This window comes from Trichomonas vaginalis, chromosome IV (assembly GCF_026262505.1).
Source record: "Trichomonas vaginalis G3 chromosome IV, whole genome shotgun sequence".
In the NCBI taxonomy this organism is placed as follows: Eukaryota; Parabasalia; order Trichomonadida; family Trichomonadidae; genus Trichomonas; species Trichomonas vaginalis.
In genome coordinates, this window is record NC_067206.1 from 16,412,513 (window position 1) to 16,440,178 (window position 27,666).

General features: G+C 33.3%; 11 protein-coding genes and 4 pseudogenes across 15 annotated transcripts, besides 2 other annotated features; 9 read left to right on the forward strand and 6 right to left on the reverse strand.

The window, feature by feature from the left end:
- Window positions 1–470: 470 nt before the first annotated feature.
- On the reverse strand, window positions 471–1,507 carry TVAGG3_0105800 (structural constituent of ribosome; the record flags this gene model as incomplete). Its single annotated transcript, XM_051222947.1, has 1 exon — window positions 518–835. One exon carries the CDS (start codon window positions 833–835, stop codon window positions 518–520), a length of 318 nt encoding a protein of 105 aa, XP_051107933.1.
- A 1,321-nt stretch (window positions 1,508–2,828) lies between these two features.
- TVAGG3_0105810 (uncharacterized protein) lies at window positions 2,829–3,530 on the forward strand (the record flags this gene model as incomplete). The annotated part of the gene is made up of 1 exon (XM_001299743.1): window positions 2,829–3,443. One exon carries the CDS (start codon window positions 2,829–2,831, stop codon window positions 3,441–3,443), a length of 615 nt encoding a protein of 204 aa, XP_001299744.1.
- A 1,541-nt stretch (window positions 3,531–5,071) lies between these two features.
- Window positions 5,072–5,947: a mobile genetic element.
- A 97-nt stretch (window positions 5,948–6,044) lies between these two features.
- TVAGG3_0105830 (protein of unknown function, DUF563 family) lies at window positions 6,045–7,688 on the forward strand (the record flags this gene model as incomplete). The annotated part of the gene is made up of 1 exon (XM_001299742.1): window positions 6,045–7,688. The coding sequence occupies one exon, from the start codon at window positions 6,045–6,047 to the stop codon at window positions 7,686–7,688; it is 1,644 nt and encodes a 547-aa protein (XP_001299743.1).
- A 482-nt stretch (window positions 7,689–8,170) lies between these two features.
- TVAGG3_0105840 (positive regulation of hematopoietic stem cell proliferation) lies at window positions 8,171–9,090 on the forward strand (the record flags this gene model as incomplete). The annotated part of the gene is made up of 1 exon (XM_001299741.1): window positions 8,180–9,064. The coding sequence occupies one exon, from the start codon at window positions 8,180–8,182 to the stop codon at window positions 9,062–9,064; it is 885 nt and encodes a 294-aa protein (XP_001299742.1).
- A 1,161-nt stretch (window positions 9,091–10,251) lies between these two features.
- On the forward strand, window positions 10,252–10,572 carry TVAGG3_0105850 (uncharacterized protein; the record flags this gene model as incomplete). The annotated part of the gene is made up of 1 exon (XM_001299740.1): window positions 10,252–10,572. The coding sequence occupies one exon, from the start codon at window positions 10,252–10,254 to the stop codon at window positions 10,570–10,572; it is 321 nt and encodes a 106-aa protein (XP_001299741.1).
- An 878-nt stretch (window positions 10,573–11,450) lies between these two features.
- On the forward strand, window positions 11,451–11,762 carry TVAGG3_0105860 (protein of unknown function, DUF4106 family; the record flags this gene model as incomplete). The annotated part of the gene is made up of 1 exon (XM_051222948.1): window positions 11,451–11,762. One exon carries the CDS (start codon window positions 11,451–11,453, stop codon window positions 11,760–11,762), a length of 312 nt encoding a protein of 103 aa, XP_051107934.1.
- Window positions 11,763–12,024: 262 nt separating this feature from the next.
- Window positions 12,025–13,643, forward strand: TVAGG3_0105870 (annotated as a pseudogene). The gene has a single exon. A coding segment is annotated over exon 1 (1,619 nt).
- A 112-nt stretch (window positions 13,644–13,755) lies between these two features.
- Window positions 13,756–27,666: part of a mobile genetic element that runs on past the window's edge.
- On the forward strand, window positions 16,806–17,343 carry TVAGG3_0105890 (annotated as a pseudogene). Its single transcript has one exon. A coding segment is annotated over exon 1 (538 nt).
- Window positions 19,439–19,858, forward strand: TVAGG3_0105900 (protein of unknown function, DUF4108 family; the record flags this gene model as incomplete). The annotated part of the gene is made up of 1 exon (XM_051222949.1): window positions 19,439–19,858. The coding sequence occupies one exon, from the start codon at window positions 19,439–19,441 to the stop codon at window positions 19,856–19,858; it is 420 nt and encodes a 139-aa protein (XP_051107935.1).
- On the reverse strand, window positions 19,875–20,324 carry TVAGG3_0105910 (uncharacterized protein; the record flags this gene model as incomplete). The annotated part of the gene is made up of 1 exon (XM_051222950.1): window positions 19,875–20,324. The coding sequence occupies one exon, from the start codon at window positions 20,322–20,324 to the stop codon at window positions 19,875–19,877; it is 450 nt and encodes a 149-aa protein (XP_051107936.1).
- Window positions 20,361–20,868, forward strand: TVAGG3_0105920 (P-loop containing nucleoside triphosphate hydrolases family; the record flags this gene model as incomplete). Its single annotated transcript, XM_051222951.1, has 1 exon — window positions 20,361–20,868. A coding segment is annotated over one exon (508 nt), but the record flags the coding sequence as incomplete, so codon positions are not given.
- Window positions 21,344–21,965, reverse strand: TVAGG3_0105930 (KilA, N-terminal/APSES-type HTH, DNA-binding family; the record flags this gene model as incomplete). The annotated part of the gene is made up of 1 exon (XM_051222952.1): window positions 21,344–21,965. A coding segment is annotated over one exon (622 nt), but the record flags the coding sequence as incomplete, so codon positions are not given.
- On the reverse strand, window positions 23,321–23,653 carry TVAGG3_0105940 (organellar and viral DNA polymerase type B; the record flags this gene model as incomplete). The annotated part of the gene is made up of 1 exon (XM_051222953.1): window positions 23,321–23,653. A coding segment is annotated over one exon (333 nt), but the record flags the coding sequence as incomplete, so codon positions are not given.
- On the reverse strand, window positions 25,451–25,859 carry TVAGG3_0105950 (annotated as a pseudogene). Its single transcript has one exon. A coding segment is annotated over exon 1 (409 nt).
- TVAGG3_0105960 lies at window positions 26,318–26,664 on the reverse strand (annotated as a pseudogene). The gene has a single exon. A coding segment is annotated over exon 1 (347 nt).

Here is a 27,666-nt window from a genome sequence, read left to right on the forward strand (position 1 = left end):
TTCGTCCAAAAGATTCCCCATTTTGATGTTTGTTAGACACAAAACAAACGGTTTGACAGAGCCATAATAGGTTAAAGTATGTATCTTTAAACGCGCTGATGAAATCTTTCTTTCCCCGTCTGAATTTGATGACTAAAGATTTCTGAGCGCACCAATTTTAAAATATACTAACACACAGAATTTAATTAGATATCAAACTTCATTTTAAAAAATTTTAACCAAATTATTAAAGATCTACTAGTTCATTAGTAACCCAGTGAAATTCAAATTACTAAAACTTTCTTCTTTACATATATTTTTTTATGAATATTTTATTCTAAAAATACACTACAATCTTCTGACTAAATTATTTACTTTCACATGGAAAATATTTAAGTCAATGATATCTTTTCATTTTGAATAATGTTTTCTTTGATATGGATTTTGATTTTTTTTCCTTAATTGCTATTTGTAATTAAAAAACAAATACATTTCAAATCGAAGATAAATCTGTAAAATTTATTATAAACGAAGCAATTTACTCCTTACCAGCCTTCTTTGGACGGATGGACTTGCAATGGCCGCATTGTTTGTGGCGGCATTGTTGAGCACGCTCGGAAAGGCGGGCATAGCACTTGCGGCAGACAGAACGCTTAACGTTTGTCTTTTCGGCAAGAATACGAAGAGATGGTTCATAAGCTTCCTTGCCACCACCACGAAGACGAAGAACGAGGTGGAGTGTAGAATCCTTCTGGATGGAGTAATCCTGGAGTGTGTTGCCATCTTCGAGTTGCTTGCCGGCGAAAATGAGACGCTGCTGGTCCGGTGGGATTTTAACGTAAGATTTTAACGTCATGATTCACAAATATAAGTCAATAGAAAAGGATATCGATTAGAATTTCTTCGTGAGGTCGTTTGAAAGTTCTGCAATCAGAAGAAGATTGTTGAACAATCCGCCATTCCAGGAGGCATGAGCTTGTTATGTCTCCTGGGATCACAGATTGCAACCTAAAAGATGTGCATATGCACCTCTTGTCGGTTGAAAGTTCTGCAATCAGAAGAAGATTGTTGAACAATCCGCCATTCCAGGAGGCATGAGCTTGTTATCTCTCCTGAAATGGCACATATTTGATAATTCATGGAGCAGAACTTTGCACGCAATCAGACAAAAGATTGCGACAGAGTAACTGGGAAGACAGCAACTTGAAGCGATAAGCTGCTTGGGTGCTGTCTCCCAGATGCATCTGTCGGGCAAAGTCTCAAAGGAGCAGAACTTTGCACGCAATCAGACAAAAGATTGCGACAGAGTAACTGGGAAGACAGCAACTTGAAGCGAAGTTTTGTTTTCGAGTCTTTGGTTAAGAAATCTTAACAAAAAAACAAAGAAAAAAATCAGATAAAGTTGTCAATAACTTCATCAGTTAATGCTCACCTATGGGAGGTGTTTTGCGGGAGCTGGGGGTATCTTGGTGAGTATTCAGGAGGCCAAGAAGGGCACCCCAACCGACATTATCCTGATGAATTCAGTTGTCAACCATTCTGAAAACCGCCGAAACCGTCGTGTGTAGAGAAATTGTTTAAATTTATTTTTTTCAGATTTAAATAAAAATAAGAAATGTTTACTATTATGGATTTTGAAATTTTTTTAAATTAAGAGTAGGAGATGAGACAAATTTAAATTTTTAAGAAATATTTGGAAGGGCGTAAGATACGCCAACTTAAATATATTATCAAATGAGAGAAAATCACTCAACAAAAAAACAATTCTTTCAAAAAGTTTAAAATTGATCTTTCTAATACATATTTTTGGAAGGAGTTTACATTTTCAAAATAAAAACCAGTTCAAAATCTTATTACTCCTTGAATTAAAATCATTTAATTTCAAATCCATTCCAAATCCTTAAATCTGTATTAAAATCATTTTGCCAACAACCAACACAATACAAATTACATTTCCATATATCTTCTTGTCCATTTTAATTTTTTATCTCATTTTATTTAATTTTATTTAAAGCATATAGACATCGAGATCCTTTACACATAGTTATATAAAAGTCAAATACATAATAAATTCTTAATTCTAGAGATATATCAAAATCTCATTTTTTTAATTTAAAATACCTTTCATTTTTTACAGTACGATCACAACAAACAAGCCATTTACTAATTAACACATATAAGAAAAATATCAAATTACAAAACAACTTTCAATATCATTCGCATCAAATTCTATTTTTTCATAATTATCAACTACATGTTATTAAATAAATATGTCGGCGCATATTCCACTCTATACAAGTGTCAGACACACTCACACAAAGCTGTGAGATTCATACCTCTATCAGTAGGACTTCTCAAATCAAGAACACATATGTTTCACTATCGCACATCTGTGTAGGATCTAATTAACCCTTTGAACTGGTACTTCAAAATTTGATAATTTGATAATTTCATGTGATATCATCATTTGCCTTTAAAACAACTGTGCGTTAAACTAGACACGTTTCTCTATCATAATGCAAAATATCAAAGTTTGGGAGACTCCCAAAGTGTCTGAAACTGATCATAAGGGTGAAAAACCGTTTTCCAGAAGTTGGGAACGTAGGGTAACAAATTTATTTTCCCCGAAGGAATTGGAATCAAGTGGAATTAGCGATGATACTCTTAGTAAATAAAAATTATAATAACAAATCCCGAAAAAATCTAATTTTTAATTTGGCCAATATTTTTTTCATGCAATTCGGCCAATTCAAGTTATAAATCTCAGCATTACTTAAAAAGGTGGTTCTACGTTAAACATCAAATTCATTTTTTTGCAAACATAAAATTTCTGTCACGCTAAAAAAATAATGAAGAGTTATTACACTAATTCTACACTAGAAATAATTTTTATTCAGCAATTGGAGAAGTTTCCAAGATATGCAACATTCTTCGAGTATCCTGGACACTTATGTGCCATAGAAGATATTACTCGCCAGTACAAGAAACCAAAAGAATTTTCTGAAATACTTAAAATTAAAAAACCATATTGCGTTTATGCGGACATAGCTGGTAAGAATCTCTTGACATGCAAAGATCACTTCAAAATTGGTGATATCGACTTCAAATCAGATTATAATTACACATACAAACCAAAAAAGGCTTGCTTTTCACAAAAATTAACTTCAGATGTTCCATGCACAGATGATAAATCCGAAAATACTACATTAAGAGTTAATTATGTTTGTGATACTCAAGAATATGATATTATGTCACTTAACACCGAGCATAAGTGCCATTATGTATTGAGGATGTCTGTCAAAAGAATGTGCAAGTATAATCATAAGTATTTTGTCGATGATCCATCCGCTTCAGACTACCCTCGAATTAACAAAAGAAATATATACTGCATTGAAGAAAAACGCGTTACAAATGAATTTAAGAAGTCTATAACAATTGAACCCATTGACAATTACACTATTTAAATTAATATTGAATAATAAGACGTCTCTCATAAATTAATATGATCCCATCAATTATTTGTTTCTACTTTATGTTTTGATAAATTATAAATTATATTATTTTTTAAATTTCTTTTTTTGGTATTCGATAGTTCGTGAAATCCTTCACATGTCCACATTAGTATGAGTTTAATGATTCAATTTCAATTTACCAAAGAAATCAAATATTGAAATGATAAGAAACTGATAAGTTAGGTTTCAGACTATAAAATCATTAACAACAATAGTAAACTTAAACAAATTTTGATTTATTTTAGAAATATCATCTAAAAGCCGAGTGATTTTTAAGATGATCAAAATTAAGGGTGTACCCGTATGTACGTTTATTTGAGAGGAGGATTACCCTCTCAATTTTGAGGGATTCGTTAGTTTATTTTCTCGATGAATATGCAATAAAATTTGATTTTTACCTTATCAATATACTTCATATAATATACACATGTTCATGTAAAAACTTTTTTCCAAAATCCTCACTGAGGATTATTAAAAATATCAAAAATTAGCGTTTTGAAGACACCATGGTGTCTGAAAAATTTTCCCTTCCTTATTGGCGTGTAGAAATAAATGCGCCAATAGATTGAAGAAGAAGAATTGTTTTTCTCTTAATGAACTTTAATCCTTTTGATATAAGAATATTAAAAACATTAATATAATTTCGATTTCGGAAATTAAATTTCCAAATTTTTTGTGGATTTCGGAAATAATAGGATCCCGCATCCAACACGCAACAACAAAATACAAAACACACTTTTTGGTTCTTTCATCGTTTTAATCGTAATTTATGTAATACATGATTTGGATAAATTTTACAAAAATAGAACCTATATTATATTCTTTTCAAAGATTCTTGCAAATCATCAAAAATAATTGTATTTTAAAAAACGATCAAATTATCCTTTCATTATTTTAAACTTAAATTAGTTTTTATGATTGACTAAAGCAATCATATTTATTCATCATTAAATAAACAAAAAAATAATATTTGAGAGTTATTTCAAAAAAAAAACACATTGAATTTATTAATTTGTCTCAATTTCAGTATTATAAATTTTTATAATTTCAATATTTTGAAATACACTTTTTAATATTTCAATATTTATGATATTTCAATGTATTAAGTGGTCTCAAATTGAGCTTCTCAAATATAAGTTGGCCTATTCAAATAATAAAATTAAATAATATTTAAAATAATAAATAAAAGTGATTGAGGTCATAGCAAAACGGCTGTTTCAGTCATTAATTCTTAAAAATAAAAAGGGTAAAAACTAAATAAAATGGGTAAAATTCAATAGTGTCTGTGCTATCGTTCAATTTGAAGGTGTCTTTTGAAACCGCAAGACACATTGAATTTTTGAATAGTATATTATGGTTTGACAGACACCAATGAAAAAAATAAAATGATATTTATTTTAATTATATAAGATCCTTATATAAAATATAAATATTTTATCTTTTTATTTTCTTGTTTTAGAAATGTTTTTTATTGAAAAATCAATAAAACTAACTCCAAAATAAAATTTTTGATTTAAAGACACTATGATGACACCAGGCAAATCTTCCAAGACACCTATCGTCGGGAATCTAACAACCCTAATCCTCAGGAATTAAGGGATTTTTGAATTTTAAGAATTTTTTTCGAATTTTTTCGAAAAAAAAATATTTTCAGAACAGCCTTAATGGCTAAGATTTAGGAACAATGTTAAGTATCAAAAAGAAAGGAGGTCTGATATAGACAACATATATCGTTGAAGGTTGAAAAAATCTCTAATATTTGAGCCCAAAATTTCAAATTTTAATTTTTTGAAAAAAGAGGCCACCCGTATGTACGTTTATTTGAGAGGAGGAGGATTATATTTTTGAAAGGGTGAAACATTATGAATATGTTAATTATATAATAATATGTATTATTATAAAAAAGAAAAAATAAAGCACGATAAAATTTTTCTTTCTTGATTTTTTACAAAATCTACTTAGAATTATGCAAAATATGACTAAATAATTATAAATTTCAAGTTAAATTTTAATTTTGATAAATAATTTAAATTTCAAAATATCAAGTTCAGTTCGACTATGTATGTAGTAATTCCTCAATAAAGTGCCAAAACCCTATTAAAATATATGAACATTTTCAACATTTTAATGTTTTTATTTAAAAATTTGTTGGAATATGAGCTTCAAACAATTATTATGTAAATAAAAATAATTAAATATATGTATTTATTCGTATTACAACCGTAGTAAGTCGATTCTTCCTTTCTTCTACTGAGGTTTGAATTTGATTTCGAATTGTAAAGAGATTCAAAGGGAAAATACTAGCGGATAAAAACTACCGCCATGAAAGGGTCATAATGGACTCAAGTTGTATTTTTTGATATTTTTTGCTTTTCGAGCCTAAATAGGTAGCCAAGATAATGCCTAAAAATAAGGTTCTAAATTCTGAAGTTTACATGATCCTCTCGTGTGCACCCTTAATATTCTCCTTATATGAATTAAAATTTTTATAATTTTATTTTCTTTCATTTTCAAACTTATTTTTATTAAATTTGTTGTTGCTTTGCTACAAATATGCCAAAGAGAAAAGAAAAACCACTTGAAGCAAAACAAGAACAAAATTTATTAAAGAAAAACCTTATTATTGTTATCGTAATTGCCTCCATAATCGTAATTCCATTAATAATTTACATTTTGTGTGGAGGATATGCAACTATTATAGCAGCGCCTGATCTACAAATAATAACAATTAAAGAAGCTACGAAACTTCCGTATAATAACACTAGATTTAACTTTGATTTTGCTAATAATGTTCCTTTTAATGGAACTATCAGACAAAATGACACAAAAATAACTCCTATTAATGAAGCTTTTAAGCATAATGACACTAAAATAGAATCAATAATAATTCCTGCGGATTGGAACTGGCCAACAGAAAGAAATCGAATTATTTTAGAAAGACAAAAGAAATACATAAATTTCGATGATGTACATTCAAATAAAGAAGCAATCGATAGAATTCTTGAAAAAATGGACTTCAAAATTAATTTTAATAGCTTTCCTAGTGATGTTCATGATTTGGAAGTTTATTATGGGATTAAAGTTCCACACAACTATTCAGGAATCAAATCCTATCATCATGCCGATAATGCTGGTCACAGATTTTACATATTAAGATTTTCATCAGGATTTATGGACGAAAATTTCCTATTTTTACCTCCTGCAGGCTTAGATAAGCCACATGGACTTGTTCCACAGCTAGAATATCTTTTCTGGAAGAATAATGAACATATTATTTCTTTTAAAGATACTAGAGAATGGCATGTTAGTGTTTCATGGGATATTAGGAATGGAAAAGCACGTACGTCATGTTCCGATACATGTAAGAAGTCAAATTCATCTCATCATTTGAATTATTGTAATTGGCCAGAAAGAGTCTCAAAACCAGAGATTGATGGAACAGTTATCGTTAATGCTGGCCATTATATTAATATGTACCAACATTTCTTTGATAATGCTCAACCACATAACGCAATTTCTCTTATTACAACTGGCCTCAAGCCAAACAACGTTACGATATATACAGAAGCTTCTGGTTCATTGGTACATCAAATGCAGGACCAAATGGGATTTATTGGCCAAATTAATGGAAAAAATCAAAAAACTGTTGTTTCCGCCAAAAGATTGATTCTTGCTGCTGTTGTTAGAGTTGTACACCCATGGTACTTCGATTGGTTTACTGATTTAATGGATATTCCTAATTTACAAAGAAATAAAATTATTATAATGCCGAGAGGAGGAGTTTATGGCGGAAAAGGCGAAAGAATTATCTCGAACCTCGTGGACCTTAAAGGACCACTATCAGAAATCTATGGAAGTGAAAATGTGATTATATTTAATAAAGATGACTACAGACAGTTATCGCAACTCAGAGAATTATTTGCCAGTGCTAAAATAATCATTGGACCACACGGAGGTGCTTTTTATAACGCATTTCTTGGCGGAAAAGATATAATAGCCGTTGAACTACTTCCAATCCAGACGGATGGATCCTATCCTCGTTCGACATTTGGAAATATGTGTATTTACTCAAATACACAAATGCTTGGACAAAAATTATATCGATATTACACAATTGCTAATAATATTAACTATAATATTGATATCAATGACTTCATGGAGTGGTTTAAGAATTTCCCAATGATGAACATAGGTTAATTTTTAATTTTATTTTGTGTTTGAATTTACTTTTATTTATTTATTTGAATAAAGCTTTATTTTCGAGTGACTCTTAAGACACATTATTTAAATTAAAATGCATACTGCAAACTGGTTAGTTTTTTATTTTCGAAAAAAAATCCACTTTTTTGACACTTTTCTCTCAATTTAACACTCGTACGCGCCCGTAACAGACTAGACTTTTTGTTTTCTCAACCAGTTTGCAGAACACTAGTTATGGCTTTCTTAAATCATTTAATTAATAATCTATTGGCTGCGGATCTTCTATAATATAGAATGTCACATAACCTCCACAACAATGAAATTTCAAAAATGTAAATTTCAAAAATGGACATATTATTATTTTATTAGATTTTCTGATAATGCTATTTCATGTAATATATAGGATTAGTTTTCTCATGGTATTTTATTAGATATTCGATTTTTCCTATCGTCCACCCGCCTCTGGTCGAGCCTTTGTGGCCGAAAAAATGGAGAAACCTGTATACATAGGAATCCTCGATGATAGAGTTGAGATTCCTTACGATCAAACTTCAACAAAAATGGGAGGCATCCCTCACTGGATTGCCGGTGAACCAAAAGATGTTAACAAATTAAAATGTGATAAATGCGGTAAAAAATTAGCTTTACTTACAAGTGCGGTCTGTCCGGTTTCTCCAGGCTATGATAGGACCCTTTACTTATACATTTGTCCAAAATGTGGACTTACAGCAAAATGTTATCGTCAAAAAGCAAAAGCAGTCGAAGATGATTGCGTTTTAGCAACACCTACACCAGAGCCAGAAAAACCAAAGGTTGAAATTGGCGCTGCTTCAAAGGATGATTTAATGGCTGCTATCAGCTCATTCGATTCTTTTGAACCACCAGCTAAAGGAAAAGGAAAAGGTGGCAAGAATGTCAAAAAGCAGAAATACGAAGATGGCGTTTTTCCAGCATATTATGTCGATATCGATCTTGAACCAGAAGCCCAACTCGATCCAGACCAGAAATTCATCATGGCATCATCCAACGATTCAATGGGATCAGCATCAGAATTCGCTGGCGAAGAAGACAGAAAAGATGTTGATCCAATCTTAATCGAATACAATGAACGTATCTCTAGAGAGCCGGATCAAGTTCTCCGTTACTGTTTTGGCGGTGAACCTCTTTTACAGGATCAGATGACAATCGAAGTACCAAAATGCCCCAAGTGTGGCGCCGATCGTTGCTTCGAGTTCGAGGTTATTCCTGTTTTCATCAATTATCTTGCTCCGCAAAACTTCGATATGGACATTGGTCCGATTCTTGTTTACACGTGTTCCAGGGACTGTGGGGAGGGGTCCTGCGAAGAACATGTAATTGTTTGCCCTCCATAAATATATTTCTTTATTTGACTTGCGAATTTACTTATATTCTAATTATTTTACCATTGCATAACTCAAAAATCAAATGTAATTATATCACTCTAACATCTCTATGTATTATATCAAGCAGTCCTTCAACAATGCAAAAAGTTCTCTTTGGAAATAATATATTAAGAAAATATATACTCTCATATTTGACCTACAATCATGTAAATCGGGAGTACACTTTTACAACATACTATTTTTACCCCTTTTAAGAACATGGCATCCAACAAATTGAGAGTTTACACACATCAAAGAATTTTTGATGCCCTTAAAGGAAAACTATCTGGTTTTAATATTGTTTTTTTAATCAAATCTATTATATATAATGGTGCAATTGCCTCCCAAATAAAACGTGATAGACTCCCAGGGGGATTAAACGACATTCTGATTTGAAAAATAAATTCTGATCTTAGTGAAAAGTGAATTAGAAATTTGACTTTTCAATTTTCAGAGCAATTCAAATTTTCAATTACCCTTAATTTTTTTCACCGGAAAACTATCACTCTAAAACATCACCGGAAATCATTAATTAATAAGAACTCTGCTTCACCATACACTGATATGGAATCTTGGTAACTATAAATAGAGCGAAAAAATAAAAAAGGTACTTTTCTCTTGGTAATTTATAATTTTTTTATTTATCTACTTGGCTTATTATATTACTTAAGAGCAAAAAGCTTAAGTATCTAAATTGATATTTTTGTTAGAAAAAAATATTTTTATTTAATAACAAAAGTTGAGATTCGAAGTCAAAAAAATATGAGCCTTTGAATTAAAAGAATTATCCAGACTTTTTTTATTGAAATTGTTTATCCAAATCAAAAATTAATCAACATCATATCTTTATTGAGTTCTATCTATCTTGGAGTAGCTCAAAATCAGTAAGGAGTCCCGAATTGCCAACGATATGAGCATAACTAATTTCTATGAATTTATTTTTGGAGGCAGTTGCGCCATTTGAGAGGTGTAAACTATTCAACTCTAGGGAAAAAATACTTTTTCAACTTTCTCTCAAAATTGAATAAAAGAAATTATTTTCAAAATATTGGAAATAAAATTAATAACATTCAGACGAAAATATGTTGGAAATTTCTTTTTCATAAACGTTAAAGTTCTGAAAAATTGAATAGTTGTAATTGATTTCATTTTATAAAATGGACAAAGCAATTATTATTACCCTCATTGTTGTAGGCGTAATCCTTCTTATTTTCCTAATCATTATTTGCATTGTTTGCTATTATTGCCATGGATGCTGCAAATGCATCAAATGCTGTGGTGATTGCTTAGGAGATGCAGCAGAAGTAGCCGGAGATGCTATTCAAGACAACGAAAAAGAAATACATCAGGCAGTAGGATATGCTGTTTCAACAGCTGTTACTGCGGCGACGACGTATTCGAAGCAGGCGTACGAAAATGCCAAGAATAATAGTAAAAAGTCTAGTAGCAGTAGCAGCAGTAGCTCTTCATCTGACTAAGATTAAAACGATGCAGCAAAAGATTGGAAAATTATGACAATAACGATATTTTATTATTAATATTAAATTGTATTAAGGTATTTGCTACTTTACTTCGTAAGGATGCAAATTATGAATAAAGTCAAATTACCCTATATTTCCAACTCTTGGAAAATTTTCATGACCCCCTACCCAGGGTCCTAAAATGGGTATTTTCCTCACACAGACACCGTGGTTTTTTGAGCCGGGAAATAAATAGCGCAGACAGTTTCTACATATAGAGACATGCTTATACTTAGAGTTTGACGGGAATCTAAAGTGATTTTTTTCTGCATCGCGAAATCTAATGCAATCTCAAAATCATGAAGAAACTGCGAATCGGAGCGCAATTTTTTTAATATGTTAATATATAAAGGTACCCCTACTACTGCAAATGCTTCAAATGAAAATCTAAGAAATCAGATTAATTTGATCACATTAGTATAGTATTGGTCAAACCAAAAACTCATATGTTGATATATAGCCTATAGATATTCATATTATCTACTTTAAAAAAAAAAAGGTAGTGGGGCTTCCAGGGGCTGCGCCCCTTCTAGCCCCTAAGAAATTTTGCCCAAGACCCAAGAGGAGGACCGAACCCCAGCCGACCAGCCGTTGACTTTTTTGTAGAGCACTCAAAATAGTATAACTTTGTCCGGACAAATAAGGGTCTATCGTCGCTACAGGAAAAGTTACGGGCGTTCCAAGGAAGTATACTTTGAGAAGCCTTTCCCCCTTATAGAATGAGATAGGACGGTTATTTTACAAAACTGACAACACTTTGACCGAGTAGTTTTTTGTGCTGAACAAAAAGTGTCATATAAACATCTGTCAAAAACCGCTTTTTAACTTCACTTAAAATGCCACGTAAGCTACGTAAGAATATACGTAAGAGGAAGGGAGCATTGAAACATCCAATAGTAAAACTGACACCACAACAACAGTTGCAACAACAAATGATGAATGACCCCACTATGTTGCAACAAATGTCAAGCAACCCTATGCTTTTAAACCGAGTTATTGGTGCACAGAGTGGAGGTTTAAGAGCGGCACTTTTAGCGAAAATGGCAGGCTATGGTGGAGCTGCAGACGGAACAGCTTATAACCCTCAAAGTCAAATGAATTTGAGTTCACTCAAAAATCAAATAACAGATGTCAAAAGTCAAACATAGACATACAGAAACAAATAAGTGAAAACGAAAAGAAACTAGAATATGACAGACACACAAAGAAACTCAATGAGTTAAACGTAGAGAAAAAGAAGAAAGAAGAACAACTGAAAGAACTAAGTACAGAGAATATGCGAAAAAAGTGTCAGAAAAAGCAGCAGAAGTAGCAAAAATGGAACAAGATGTTATAAATTTGAAAAACCATACTACTCAATATAAAGTACTGAAAGATGAAGAAATAAAACAAAAAGCCCTGAAGACATATATGGATAGCGATGAGTATAAAAAAGAAGTTGAAGCAAATGTAAAGGCAGAAAAACTTTTACAGTTGCAAAACCAAACTGTACAGTATGAAAACTTAGCACAAGAAAGTAAAAATAACGACGCAGCCATGCAAAAGGCAATGAAAAGCGCAGAATATATAAAAGCTAATAATGACTGGTTAGATGCCCAAGCCAACGCCAAAGCAGCCCAACTTATAGGGTCAATAAGGACAAAAATACAAGCGGATGAAGACAGTTCAAATGAAGCTTTAATGAATGCTGACTTTAAGAACGCCTTCGAAGCTCTTCATAGTAAGGTGAAACTAGTGAACGACTTCTCATCTGGAAAGAAACTGAAGTCTGAAGGTTTCGACAACGAGTTAAGAGAAGTAGCACAAAATATGACGAAAATAACAGATGCAGCAACGAGACAGGCAGTTCAAAGTGCCTATGACGCCGTTAGAGCAACTGTTGTGGAAAGTCAAGAAAAAGAGTTACAACAGACTAAAACAGACCTAGTAAATGCTTTCTTAAAAACGAAAAGTCAGGTAGGACATTATGCTGCAGATGGAACATATGTGCCAGCTGGTGGAACTTATATACCACCAAACCCTCCAAGAGAAGCACCTGCACCAGGACTACCTAAAACATTTACATCGTCACATGGACACAGACACAGGCATGCACCAAAACCAACACAACAACCAACAGTTCAAAATCCAGCACCACAACCAACAGTTCAAAACACTGCACCACAACCAACAGTTCAAAATCCAGCACCACAACCAACAGTTCAAAACACTGCACCACAACCAACAGTTCAAAACACTGCACAGCAACAATCACAAACAGAGCAAGGACATAAAAGAAGTAGAGAACAAGGAAACCAAGAATTCTTAAAAATGCTTAAGGAAGACTATGGTTACCCAGATACTCTTGACTTTAGTGACAGATATAAAGAAGCTATTAGAAAGTTCAAGGAAGGAAATACTGACCCGAACCTATTTAGCTTTATGGTTCAGCACCAAATGGGATATAATTTCAAACCTGGAAAATACAAGCTCGCTAAGGGATATGATTTAATAGCATATCATCCAAATGACATGAATGAATTTACTCCGAGATATTTGGTGTCAGAGCTAAATGATAATTCAACTCTCTTCATGAAACGCGTAAAAAATAGAGACGGAACGAAAGAAGAAAGGGTTATGAATGCGGATGGCTTAAATAGGGAACTTGTTAAAAACGGTCTCGGAATATATGAAATGCCAGCAGATGAGGTACAAGAAACTCCACAGGAAGAAGTTCAGATACAACCAGACATGGAAGAAATAGTTCAGCAACAACAGCTAGAAGAGCCTGAAGGAAACGAACAAGTCCCTCCTTTGGAAACTAACTTCACAGAACTAGATGAAGATTTGGAACAGCGACGAAAAATCTTGACCCTCAACAAGTGTATGCGGGGAATATGGAATCTTTCCAAGAGTCTAAGAAAAATTCAGCTGACATAGTAGAAGAATATCGAAAAATGTTCGCCGACATACAAAAGACTCCAACATCAGATGAAAATATTCAGCATAGAATGGAAGAACTGAAAGAAAGTGTACGCAAATACAACAATCCTTTTTACTTACGACCATATAACGTTCAATCTTTGGCTGAACTCGGTGAAAATAAAAGGTTAAATTTCACCAAAACATATAGAAATGAAACATTGTTTTAAAGTTCATTCAGAACCTAACCAATATGGAAACAAACCTACTTTTGTTTCTGCAGACTATGGAACTACAATGAGATGGGGTCATAAAGCTAATCCGGATAGGTGGTTCATAAACTTACAACCACAATTCCAAGAAGTTGTAGACGCAATGGAAGTGAATGGTGAACCAGATATAGCTGGTATTTTCAGCGCGGCTTTAATGCCATTGAAAGATATGAAACATGCAGATATTTTGGACCAGTATGAAATGAACATGGCTGATGGAAATATAACACCTGACGTTCTAGAACATTTATCTCAAAGAACTACACAGAACCATAGAGATGGTATATTTGGTGAAGAGTTTAGAAAGAAAGTTAGGGAGATAGAAGGAAGAGAACCTATTGTACATGACCTTGCAAACGAAAGTTTACAAAATGTCATAAAAACTTACTTTGCAGACAATGAACTGAGAAGGGATGAATATTTAAGAAAACTCAAATGGACAGTACCAAATGAAATGTTAGTATTGAAAAACATGTTCCTTGACAAAATAAAACCAACTACAGAAATAAATGACGCAAGACTGAAACATTGGGTAAAAGCTTTCCATTCACAAAAGATATTATTGGTAACATGGAAAGAAAACCAGAATGGGCTACAAAAACATATTTTGGAAACGAGCTTATTCCATATGGACAAGCTCTGTTTGAAGAGCTTGAACCGGAAACTCAGGAAAGAGTCATGCAAACAATACGCGAAGACTCAAATACAAACTATGACAAAATTCTTTCTAGGATATAGGTTACTGAGATGGGCGACCAGAGCCCAAAGGCAAAAAGGACATGGGAATTTACAACACACTAGGTGAACATGAGGCAAAGATGCAACAACTTGAAGCAGAGGGCAAGTTACAAAAGCGACACCAAAGAAGAAGAGAAGAGTAGAACAAAGTGAAAATAGTGAAGAAGTAACTTCATCTAGTGAAAGTAGTGGCAATGAAGGAAAAAGAAGAGTTAAAAACTCAGTCAGGAAGAAAGTAAAGCTTGGTACGAGTGGGTTCTATTATGATATATAAATCCAACTATTCTATATTTTTACCCATATGAAATGTACGCCGCTCAGAATATAACGCCAACAGTTTTGGATGCCATGAACGGAAATGTTTCCGAATGGTATAACGAATGCGACAATGCCATTAGAAGGTCAGAATAGTTCCTGGAACTTACGAATATACAACTGCTGTTTCTTATGGAAAGTAGGTGAGTTTGGAGAAGGTTCTTCAACACACAGTAGATATTGCTTGCGACAGGTTTCATATTTTTCTATTGACAACTCATTCTTATATCGTGGAACAAGACATTGAAATAACCTTCTGCCAAGTTGTCTGACAAGAAAGGTTGCAATGGAATTTTCTATGTCGGATACCAATATGCTCCAGAAGTTTTCATGGGATATAAGATATATTCTAACTCTGACTTAGTTCAAACAGTAACATGGGCAAACTATGAATGGTTCGCTTTGAGAACTCAGTACAACCACAAGCTAGAGAAACAAACAGACCAGTATGCAACTATTGAGAAAATAAGAAGACTTGACCTAACGTTCCAGGAGTTTATGTTAACTTTCTGGTTCAGATGGAACTGCTGCCATAAAGTAAAACTGAAACTTAGAGTTCCTTTGTCTCTTTCCTCATCTTCAGGTTTTTAAGATACTTGCCAAACTGGGCAGGAAAAATTTCTATCGAACTTACTCCAAGCAAAAAATAACTTAGTCATTGCACCAACACAAGACCCATTCACTATTACAGACGTAAAGGGAACAAATCAAACGTCATTCGCCGAATTTTGCAAAGACAAAGTTGACTTAGACTTTGGTTTCTCAAACCTCAACATGAAGTAAACTATTATTTCAATGCTGCTGGAGATGCTTGGACCAGTTAAGTTACATGCGAAAGTTTGAATGCAAGAGAATAGAAAGCAGACTTGCAGTCTATATGTTGGACCAGATATTTCAATGCTTTAGCTGCCAAATATATTGCAGTTCCACTTATGTTCCCTATACACCAAATATTGTCAAAGACTTTGCAGGTGAAAGTTGGAAACCAAAGTGCTGACCAGGTGCAAGAACAAGATATTGCTTTAACAACTGCAATGAAACATGCAGATACTATGTTTGTACTGTTCAGACGAACTATAAATGACTATTCTTGTTTCTACAACCCCGGTATTAAATATCATATAAACATAGATGGCAAATATTATCCAAGAGAAGAAATATTCTACAGTTGAGGATATGAGGTCATACAACTTGACATTAGATGCTATGAACTTTAACAACAACTTCACAACAACCATTAACCCTGAAATGCAAAGTTCTATTATGCCATATGTGAAAGTATGGACTCATACAGGAGGTCAAAAAACTCAATATACAAATGGAGACCGTTCAAACTTTTGGCTTGGCATTCCATTTGCTGACTCAGAAGACTTTATGGGTGGCTATTTCAACTGTTGGTACTGTACAAATACATATACTGGTGACAGAGACGGTCCAGATGAACTGAGAGCAAAGAAGTTTACAAAAACCAATAGCACTTTTCACGGAAGATGCTCTTTTGAAGATTCGTTCGATGAAAACCTGCTGGGGCTCCTCAGATTGGCATAACGACAGCTTCCATCGAGCAGATTTTGGCAGCAGGTCAGTAAGTTGTTCTTGAACTGACTTCTCTCCGTCAAATATTGACAGTACGCCAGTTTTGACATAATATTGTAAGATAAACTTACCTTTAGAAATATCTGTAAGTTTTGAAGTTATATTTTTGTCTGCTTCAAGAACTTTCACCATTCAGTTTATACCAACTTTCTTTGCTTTATGAAAATATTTAGGTTCAGCAAGACTGCTATTCTATAACATTTACCATTGTTTGTATAAAGAACTATTCTGTCAATGTATTTGTATTGTTTGTGTGTGTAAACTTTGTTCTGCTTCAATTCGAAGAGATACTCGAATACGTCCATCTTTTTATTCTAAGTAAAATGTCATTTCCGAAAAAATAGAAGCGTGAGTGTTTCAAAAGGTTTAATGGCGGTGGCAGATGTGAAGTTAAATTCACCAACTCAAACAAACAGTCAAAGTGTTGTTGTCAATGTCAAAGACAGAGATGTTGAAGTGGGGAAACCATACGAAGACGAAGATGGTATAACAATTGTTCCTGTAAAAAGAACAACCAACATATCCTGAAGTTAGCAGAGACTTAAGTTCTGTTGCAGATATTCGAAACGACTACCAACAACTGAAAGACAAACTTCAAACTCAGGAGAAGATTTGTCAAGCTTTAGGTATAATGTTAAACTTGGTCGAACACAACCCTGTAAAAGTGAACTCATATGTCATTGCACCTCATGAAGTCTTGAAAGAACTATTGAAACTTTTGACAGAGGCAGACGATATAAACATCAAAGAAATAGAACCCGACATTAGTTGCTGTGGTGTTTCATATAATGTCATTGACAAGATATACGTTATGAAAGGAGGTGAAACGTTGAACTTAAAGTATAGTTTCCCAGACGTCATAAAAATATTTGACGACCACAACATTTCATTAAAATTTATTTGCTAAGTAAATGGCAGAAGATATAATGGTTTTATACTATTACGACTAAAAACCCTGAGTCATATAATTCTATAACAACAAACTTACAAGTCCTCAAGGACGATATTGTAAACTAACCTTAAACACAATGACGACTAAAGCCTGTTTTGCTCTTTTGACACCAGAAGACTTTATTGTTGTGAATGGTAAAAAATACTCCTTTGAAGATACTTACTCAGATATACCACCAACAGGTTTTGTTGACTTATTTAATACTTTAAGTACGGGTGTAACATGTGCTGCAAACTAGAGCAGGTTTCATTATGTTTGGATGTCCGACTGAGTTTACTATAAACGATATGAGCTATAATACAAAACTTATTTCTGGTTTTTACTACCAACAGTTTCCTATAACAGGAAAAGGTGTCATACAAGGAATGTCTATTCCATTGACATTAAGCACACCAATCTTATATATTGTTTCAAACTTAGGTTCAAAGTGTTATTCGAATGTCGACAGAAACTATTATGACCAAAATACTTATGCGTATAAACAATACTTTCTCTGCTGGTTTGCCTATTGTTCATTCGAATGCAGAATTTCAACCTTAGTGAACTCAAACACTTTGGCAAGTATAACGTTGACATTAGTTGACGCAAACTTTGTTCCTGTAAAACTTTTATGTCCTATGTATTTGTCAATGACGGCAGAAAGTTTCGAATTGGAAGATGCAAGGTGAAAGTATTGTATTACAAGAACAACTTCAACAACAAATAGCTCAAGAACAACAAATGCAACAAATGCAACAACAAAGTCAAGAATAAAAAAATATTTTTTTTTATTTTTATAAAAATGTACAGAATAGATGTTTCAGATTTTTATGACTTCCAAGCATTCAGAAATATGTGTCCATTTAGAGACTATAACAAAGCAGTCGAGAATTTGAAACGTTTAGTCATTTATGTTGACTCTGCCCAGAATGTTATGTCATGAAAGAATAGGATGTTGTCTTTAACAAACCAAGAGCAACAATAGTTTCAGAACAAGAATGTAGACAGAAACTTAAGAAAATAAAAGTCGTACAAGTTGGCATGAAGATGTTAGATGCTTGGGATATCTTATTGTCAAAGTTAGAAGATTTTTCAGTTCGAGGTATAAAGTTCTATACACCTTCTCCAAACTTCTATTCTATCTTCACTGGATATAAATATGAACAAGTAGAATGGAAAGAAAATATTATAGAAGCTTGGTTAGACCATGTCAAAGAAATTATATGCAATGGAAACAAAAGAGTCTATGAGTATATCTTATGTTGGTTTGCAAACATCTTACAACATCCAAGTGCTAAAAATGAAACTGCTCTCATTATAATTGGAAAACAAGGAACTGGTAAGAACACATTCTTTACAGATATTTGTGCAAACTGTTAGAAGGTTATTCGAATCCGAATATGACAAACTTAGAAAACATCTGCGGTAAATTTAACTCCTCAATAGAGAATATGAAACTTATAGTTTGCAATGAACTTCAAAGTATAGATACAACAAAAGTTTTTGAACTCAGATGCTTTGAAGAGTCTTATAACAGACAAAGTTGGAGTTGTTGAAAGAAAGTATAAAGACCAAAGAGTTTGTGAAAATGTTGCAAACTTCATTATGGTTTCAAACAATGCTGTTCCGATGAAGTAAGAAAGTTCTGACAGAAGATATGTAGTTGTCAGAACGTCAGATTCTCATATGCAAGATACAGAATATTTTGACGACTTAGCAGAAACTTTGACATCTGACTTTTACAACCACTTGTTCTCATATTTTATGACATTAGATATTTCAAAGTTCAATCCAAGACAAATTCCACATACCGAAGAGAGACAAACATTGTTAGAAGCAAACAAGAGTGTATATGAACTGTTCATAGATGAACTGACTTTGAGTGTTTAGATGAAAGGTCATTGTACGATTCGTAAAACAATATTGTCAAGAATATTGGTTATATGACAGCTTCTAAACGAACATTCTTGGCAAATGTCAAAAGTCTTTTAGACGTACAGAAAGGTGTATATACAAAGAAAAATTTTTATGAGTAAATTTTAAAAAAATATTTTTTTATCCGATAGAAAAGATGGCAAAATTCATCTCAGTAAACAAGTACATGTCAGGACTTAAAGAAGAACTAGACCCATTCACATATTTGAATGTTTACTTCTACCATTTTGAAAAGTCTTCATTCAGCAAAGTTTGGAACATCGAACCAGTTAAGTTTGCTATTGTGACTAAAAATGGTGCGAAATTTGAAGACTTAGACATAGAAGGTTTGTTAGCAGTCAAAGAAAGTTTTGACAGAATGTTTTCAAACCTTAAAGAAGGCAAAGCATACAAACTTGTTATACCTTATGAACCAAAGAAAGCAGACGACTATGAATATTATGAGTCTAAAGTTGTAGAAGTTCAAGGTAAATTGGGTAAAAAGATTTTAGAGTCTAAGCCAGTGTTTACTCCTAAAGAGGAAGAGAACATTGACATTGACCCAGAAATGTTCTAAAAATAAAATTTTATTTTTACATGTCAAATTTCTTTTTCTCTGGAACTGGTTCAGATTCTTTCTTCTCTTCTACTTTCTTTTCTTTCTTTTCTTTCTTCTTCTTTTCTGGTGGAGTTATGTCAAATTTGGCGCAACTATATTTATGTAAAAGTTCTTTGTCCTTTAATAGCTCTTCTATTCTGTTTTCTATTTCATCTTCAAGAACAGCGCATGTGTCTTCTTTGCATTCTAAGAAGTTTTGTTGGACCTCATCTCTCCAAGAGGCGTCATCTCTGTCAACAAGTCTGTCATTGACAAATTTTAAGACTTCTCTGCTTAATGTTTTATGGTTCTTGTCATATTCCCAGAAACAGAACTTTAGAACAAATTCCCCTTTCTTGTTTACACTATGTAAGATTTTATGGTCGACAGATGTTTTGCTGTCGAAAAGCTTGTCTCGAATATAGATAGCGAAATCGCTAGACATTTTCTAAAAGATAAAAATTTTAATTTTTCTAAAAATATGTTAGAAAAAAAGTTTGCTGACATTGACAAGAAATTTGAGAATGTTTTAAACAAGAACAAGAGGAAGTTAGAAAATGCTCAGATAAAGCCTATACATGACAAGTTCTTATTTGCTCAGAATGGTATAACAGGTCTAATTGCACCACCTGGGTCGGGTAAGACTTTCACTTATCTTAAAATGGCTGCACAACAACAAGAACTAGATGAGAAGAACCCATTCTATGAGTTAGTAGTCATTTGTAGTACTTCTGGTCAATTTGACCAAACCGTCAATTCGTTCAAAGATATTATAAAGAAGTCTAAGTTAGTATGTATAAAAGACTCTGAGTTGTTAGATTGGATAAAGAAGTACCAAAGAAGAGTTTTGAAGTATAATGCTATAAATGAGTATATAAATTCTAAGTTTAAAGACCCAAATGAGGAAATGCAGAGAATATTAGAGAAGAAACACTTCAGAAACAAACAGAAAGAGATAGAATACATTTCGAAGAAATTGCAATCTTACGATTGGAAGACTTACCCTCATAGGTGTCTTCTTATCTTAGATGACTTTGCTTCTCATCCTTTGCTTAAGAATAGAGAACAAGATATGTGTCGAATTCTTAAGAAGCTCAGACACTTTAACATCTCAGTCGTAATATGTGTACAGACAGCAAAGAGTTTAAGTAAGGATGTTAAAAGATACTACTTACTGACATTATACTTTTCCCCGGATTGTCCGAAGACGATTTCATGGAACTTATGAAAGAGTCCATGGCAGGTAAGTTTGACAGACATGAACTATGGGAGAAGTATAAAGTCATACAAGACCCTCATACTTCTTTCAGAATTCATATCTACGCAAACAAAGTTCAAATTGTAAAAAGTCAAGCTTGAAAAATAAATGGTTCATTACTCTACTTGTTTGAAGTTGTCAAAATACTCTGTTATTTTTCCTTCAGTAGCGGTAAGTCTTCTTCTTGAAGGTAAGTATTGTACAACCTTTCATATCATAGTGTGTTTGAGGTAACGTATCTTGAACTATTTGTTTCACATCTTCATTCGGTGTCATTGAAATCGGTAAGTTTTCGCGATAGAACCAATTTCTGTCAGATTTGTAAATCTTAGCAAGGTCGTAAAAGCTTTTGTTGTTTCTTCTGACTAAATGCAACATAACCATATCTTTATCTTCTTCATTTTCCATCTCTTCAGTATAAATCATATACTTATAGTTCTTTTCCTTTCCTTTTGGTACCGAACGTGGTATTCTTTTCTGAATGCTTTTGTCTTTTGCTTCAATGACTTCATCTTTTGCTTCAAGCTTGTTCTCTAGCTCTTCACGTTCTTGTCTATGAATTTCGTCAAGAAGTCTGTAAACATGCCATGCATAACGAGGAGAAGCCCACATTGCAACTGCATTTACTAAAAGTCTATGTACATACCAACCTCTCAAACCATTTGGCAAATTTTTACGATTTTCATGTGTTTTAGGCGACCCCGAAGGAAGTCGGTCTCGCTGTGCTTCGCTCAAAAGTTCTTGTGTGCTTTGGTTTTTGAACCAATCGTCTGTATGTTTGGTATCTGGAGCAAAACATGCTGTCAAAATACTTTGCATTTGGTACATATCGTCTTTGACCGAACGAATGAGACGTAACTGTTTGTTAAACTGTATGTACTCATATTCTTCATTTATGGCTTCATGAACGATAGCAGTTGTTGTGTTCTCTGTTGTTGACATATCTGTCTTTACATACAAAATAAAAAAATAAATAAAAATAAAACTAACTTTATTTTTTCTATCTTAAGGAAATTCATGATTTTCATAGAGTTTTGGCGACCCAGAAAAAAAACGGTCTCGCTGTTCTTCACTGTTTTCATAGAGTTTTGGCGACTAAGGTTTCTTACCTACTCGCTGTGCTTCACGATTTTCATAGAGTTTTGGCGACTAAGTTTTTTTACTTACTCGCTGTTCTTCACTGTTTTCATACGGAATCTCTTCTCTCGGTTTTCCGAGGGAAGCAAGCATATGCCATTTTACTCAGAATTTTGTTGCTGAATTCAGCAAAAATAATGTTTAGGGTAGAAGGTTAGATCTCACCTGTTTTCTCACCTCTTTTCTCACCTCATGAATTTTCATGATTTCATCGTACATGTTTTGTCAAGACTTCTTCGTACATGTTTTGTCAAGACTTCTTCGTAAATGTTTTGTCAAACATGAACGTATATGTTTTGTCAAGACTTCTTCGTAAATGTTTTGTCAAACATGAACGTATATGTTTTGTCAAGACTTCTTCATCGTAATGAGCGTAAATCAGACAAAAATAATGTTTAGGTGAAGTGGTGAGATCTCACCTGTTTTCTACCCCGGTTATTTCACAAGCGTTTTACATGAATTGTACGATGTATATTTGAAATCCTAAACAGTTTTGTAGCTTCTATTTCTTCTTTTAGTACATCGAATGTTTTAACAATGCCGAAAGTTTCTTTATATTTCTTCTTGACGTCAGATAGAAGGAAATCTTCTGCTGTTGGATAGTTTTTGTCAAGACTTCATCGTAAATGACCAAAAATATATTTTAGGGTAGATGGTTAGATCTAACCTGTTTTCTCACCTCTTTTCTAACATGGTCTAAAACACACAAAACTCATGAATTTTCATACGGAATTCAGCAAAAATATATTTTATGTTAGCATGTTAGATCTAACCTCTTTTCTAACACGTTTTCTAACCTCTTGAATTTTCATGACTTCTTCGTAAATGTTTTGTCAAGACTTCTTCGTAATGAGTGTAAAGGACCCAAAAATATAATTTAGGGTAGATGGTTAGATCTAACCTGTTTTCTAACCTGTTTTCTAACATGGTCTAAAACACACAAAACTCATGAATTTTCGTGAATTTCCTTAAGATAGCAAAAATATATTTTATGTTAGCATGTGAGATCTCACCTGTTTTCTCACCTCTTTTCTACCCCAGTTATTTTATAAGCGTTTTACATGGTAAACGTTATGAATTCGTGAGACTTTAAACAGTTTTGTAGCCTCTATTTCTTCTTTTAGTACATCGAATGTTTTAACGATACCGAAGGTTTCTTTATATTTCTTCTTGACGTCAGATAGAAGGAAATCTTCTGCTGTTGGATAGTTTTTGTTCAGAAATTCTAACATGTCCATTTTATCTTCTGCTGGTTTTTCTGCTTCTTTCTTTAAGTCTGCATAGTCGTTTCTCATACGTTCTATCTCTTTGACGGAGTAGTTATATTTCCTCATTGCTGCTTTACATTTAGAACATTGCGGGTTCATTTTTGCGTTATATTCTGAAATAAAACCAGCTAAAACAACTAAAGCGTCAATTGCTCTCTTCATCTCAAAAACATAGCGGGTCTTATTTGTTTGTTCCATACTTTTCCTCTTCTATCTTTATCTCTTATCTGCCATACACATTCAGCAACTAACGAAACAAAAGTTGTCGTAGGTCTTAAATTCTTCAGATTATTATATGTCAGAGAACATTCTTATATACCATGTCGCAATCTTTTGTCCATAACCTTATGGTTGCAATGAAATCCTAGAAACTCATAGTTTACCTTTCGTATGAACTTCTTTATTTCTACTGAGTCAGTTGCTTTGACTTCAATTTCATCGAATTCAGGAATAGTGAGTTTTTGTTGTTGATTTCAGGTAGTTTGGGTAAATGGTCGATGAGGTCCTGCATTTCATAAAGATACTGTTCATTTGTTTCATCTTTCGCACTACAGTCTAAATTACATGTTAAAAGTTCTTGCTTTATCTTCTGGATTTCTGTTTCAAAAGTATATGAAGAAGGAATGAAGCTTTTCATCTCTACTAACATAGATGTGGATTCATGACTAAAGAGTTTGGTGCTGTTGTTTGTATTGCTGTTGTGCGATTGTTGAAATCATATCTTTTATACAAAATAAAAAAAAAAAAAAAATAAAACTAACTTTATTTTTTATTTCGGGAAAATTCATGAAAATTCAAGAGGTGAAAAAAAGAGGGTGAAAAAACAGGTGAGATCTAACCTCTTCACCTAAACATTATTTTTGGGTCCTTTACACTCATTACGAAGAAGTCTTGACAAAACATTTACGAAGAAGTCATGAAAATTCAAGAGGTTAGAAAAGAGGGTAGAAAACAGGTTAGATCTAACCATCTACCCTAAATTATATTTTTGGGTCCTTTACACTCATTACGAAGAAGTCTTGACAAAACATTTACGAAGAAGTCATGAAAATTCAAGAGGTTAGAAAACAGGTGAGAAAACATGTTAGATCTAACATGTTAACATAAATTATATTTTTGGTGTAAATTTCATGAGTTTTGTGTGTTTTAGACCATGTTAGAAAAGAGGTGAAAAAACAGGTGAGATCTAACATTCTAACATAAACTTTATTTTTGCTGAATTCAGCAACAAAATGAACGAGGTCAGGATGTATGTAAATACATTTGAATTCATTCATAACACCCTTAGTAAGCTCATAAAATGCTTGTTTTGAGGTCGAGCCACTTTTGGCTCCACCGTATTCTTTCAACCAAAACTCAAGAATTTCCTGCATGAATTTTGTATAAAAAGCAACCGTCGGAATTCAGACTGTTGCTATATTCTTCACAAAACATTTACGAAGAAGTCTTGACAAAACATTTACGATGAAATCATGACAAAACATTTACGCTCATTACGATGAAGAAGTCTTGACAAAACATTTACGATGAAATCATGACAAAACATTTACGAAGAAGTCTTGACAAATTCAAGAGGTTAGAAAACGTGTTAGAAAACGTGTTAGATCTAACATTCTAACATAAATTATATTTTTGGTGTAAATTTCATGAAAATTCAAGAGGTTAGAAAACGTGTTAGAAAACGTGTTAGAAAACGTGTTAGATCTAACCATCTACCCGACATTCTCGTCAAATACAAAAAAATACAAAAAATGACACTTTTTCATTAGATAACTGTTATTTTTTGACGAAGTGAAGGTTAACACTTCGTCAAAAAAATCCCTGAAATCATATCTTACATACAAAAAATACAAAAAAATGACACTAACTTTATTTTCTGACTTTCACAAAAGACCAAAAATAAACGCTTTACATGTATTTTTCAGCAACTTCGTCAAATAATTTTATAGCTTTATCTATCTCATCTACTTCAAACGTTTCTTTACCTTTCGTGGGAGCACCATACATTTTCTCAAAAACTTCAAGCAGTTCTGTTTCTACAGCTCTCATATCATTAACGAACACAACCTTGACTCTATTGACTGTAGAGTCATATCTTAGAGTTATATTAATGTTCTTCCTATCTTATATCTTTTGTGTTGAAGTCCTTCGGTTTCTGAACGATGTAAAGTAAGCCTTCACTGCAACGTTCCGTATCGAATGAACCATATGTTATGAAGTTATATCCAACAACTGGGTCTAACCATAACAAAACTATTGGTATAAGACTTTTGTCTATAAGATATGCTCTTGTTCCATGAAATGCTACTGATATCATAAGCTCAGGATTCTTGTCAAAATTTTCTGAGTAGAAGCAATTCTAACCCAGTCCTTCGGTCTCTTTCCAGATGGAGATAAAATGTCTGACAAAGAATATTTGTTGTATTTCTTTGAGTATCTTACGTTTAAATCACCTATTCTAACCAATTTGGTGTCATTGTCTATCTTTTTAACTGTTTCAAACTCAATGTTTGTCATATATGTTCTTACATACAAAATAAAAAAATAAATAAAAATAAAACTAACTTTATTTTTTCTATCTTAAGGAAATTCATGACAAATTCAAGAGGGTAGAAATGAGGGTAGAAAACAGGTTAGATCTAACCTTCTACCCTAAACATTATTTTTGGGTCCTTTACACTCATTACGAAGAAGTCTTGACAAAACATTTACGAAGAAGTCATGAAAATTCACGAGGTGAAAAAAGAGGTGAAAAAACAGGTGAGATCTAACATGTTAACATAAATTATATTTTTGGTCCGGGAACAACTTTCTCTCAATTGGAGCTGTGGCATACTCTTTGCGTAAACGGTTCAGACCTTCTTCGAACTCTTGGTCTCTCTTCGATTTGGATTGAGATTGGAATTGCTGGGGTGGAGCTTGCTGGAACATCCATGGGTTGGGGAAGTAAGGCATAGGCTGAGGAGGGTAGTTCGGGAAGCCTTGTGGTGGTAGTAACCTTGAGGTGGAAATTGGTAGAAATTCGGAGGTACTTGCTGGAACTGAGGTTGCTGAGGAGACTGTTGTGGTTCTTTAGGTTCCTCTGGTTTGGGAATGGACTGGGTTGGTGGGACGTGGGACATTCGTTTGTGGCTTAACCGTCGGACCACAACGATAAAAATCTCTGCTACTAGCAGTACTGCTACTGACAGTAGCAGTACTTTTTACTGACAGTAGCAGTACTTTTTCTGACAGTAGCAGTACTTTTTCTGACAGTAGCAGTACTTTTACTGAAGTAGCAGTACTTTTACTGACAGTAGCAGTACTTTATCGTCGAAAACCCTCTCAAATTTTCCTTTTTACTGACAGTAGCAGTACTTTTACTGACAGTAGCAGTACTTTTTCTGACAGTAGCAGTACTTTTACTGACAGTAGCAGTACTTTTACTGACAGTAGCAGTACTTTTACTGACAGTAGCAATGGACAACATCGAGCCATTAGATGAGGCAGTTTACCTAATTGAAATTAACGAGCTTGTTAAAGACTACTTGCGCAAGGTCATGAAGCCCAAGGTCAAGTTCACCACTATTTCTGGAAGGGCTGCCTTGAATCTCGAGACTTCGACTGGAATTCCAATTGAGGTACCAGACGGGACAGCCTACGACGACATAAAGCAAGCAAAGAAGGAAGCCATTATAAAGTTCTTTGCAAGCGTCCTTGGATACTACTTCCAAACAGAGAGAGTCCAATTCCACGAATTATACAAATTCTCAGAGCACTGTTCCACTTCTCAGGACAACCGTTCTACATAACCTGTGAAGGCGACATCCAACCAGTTCAGTAAACCTTAACGTTTAACTTCACTTTTTTATGTTTTTTGTGAAAGTGTCAAAAATAAATTGTTTTCATGAGTTTTCTACGATGTTAGAAAAGTGGTTAGAAAACGTGTTAGATCTAACATGTGCTAACATAAACATTATTTTTCAATACTTTTTTCAGCACTTTTCCGTAGTTATATATGAAAGACAATTCGAGATAAAAGTCATAGTACAATGGAATAATATGTTGCACACCATTTGTTGTGAACCAAACTTGAAAGTCAGAGAAACTGTTACTAGGTGGTTCGTAGAATTTAGAAGCAAAGT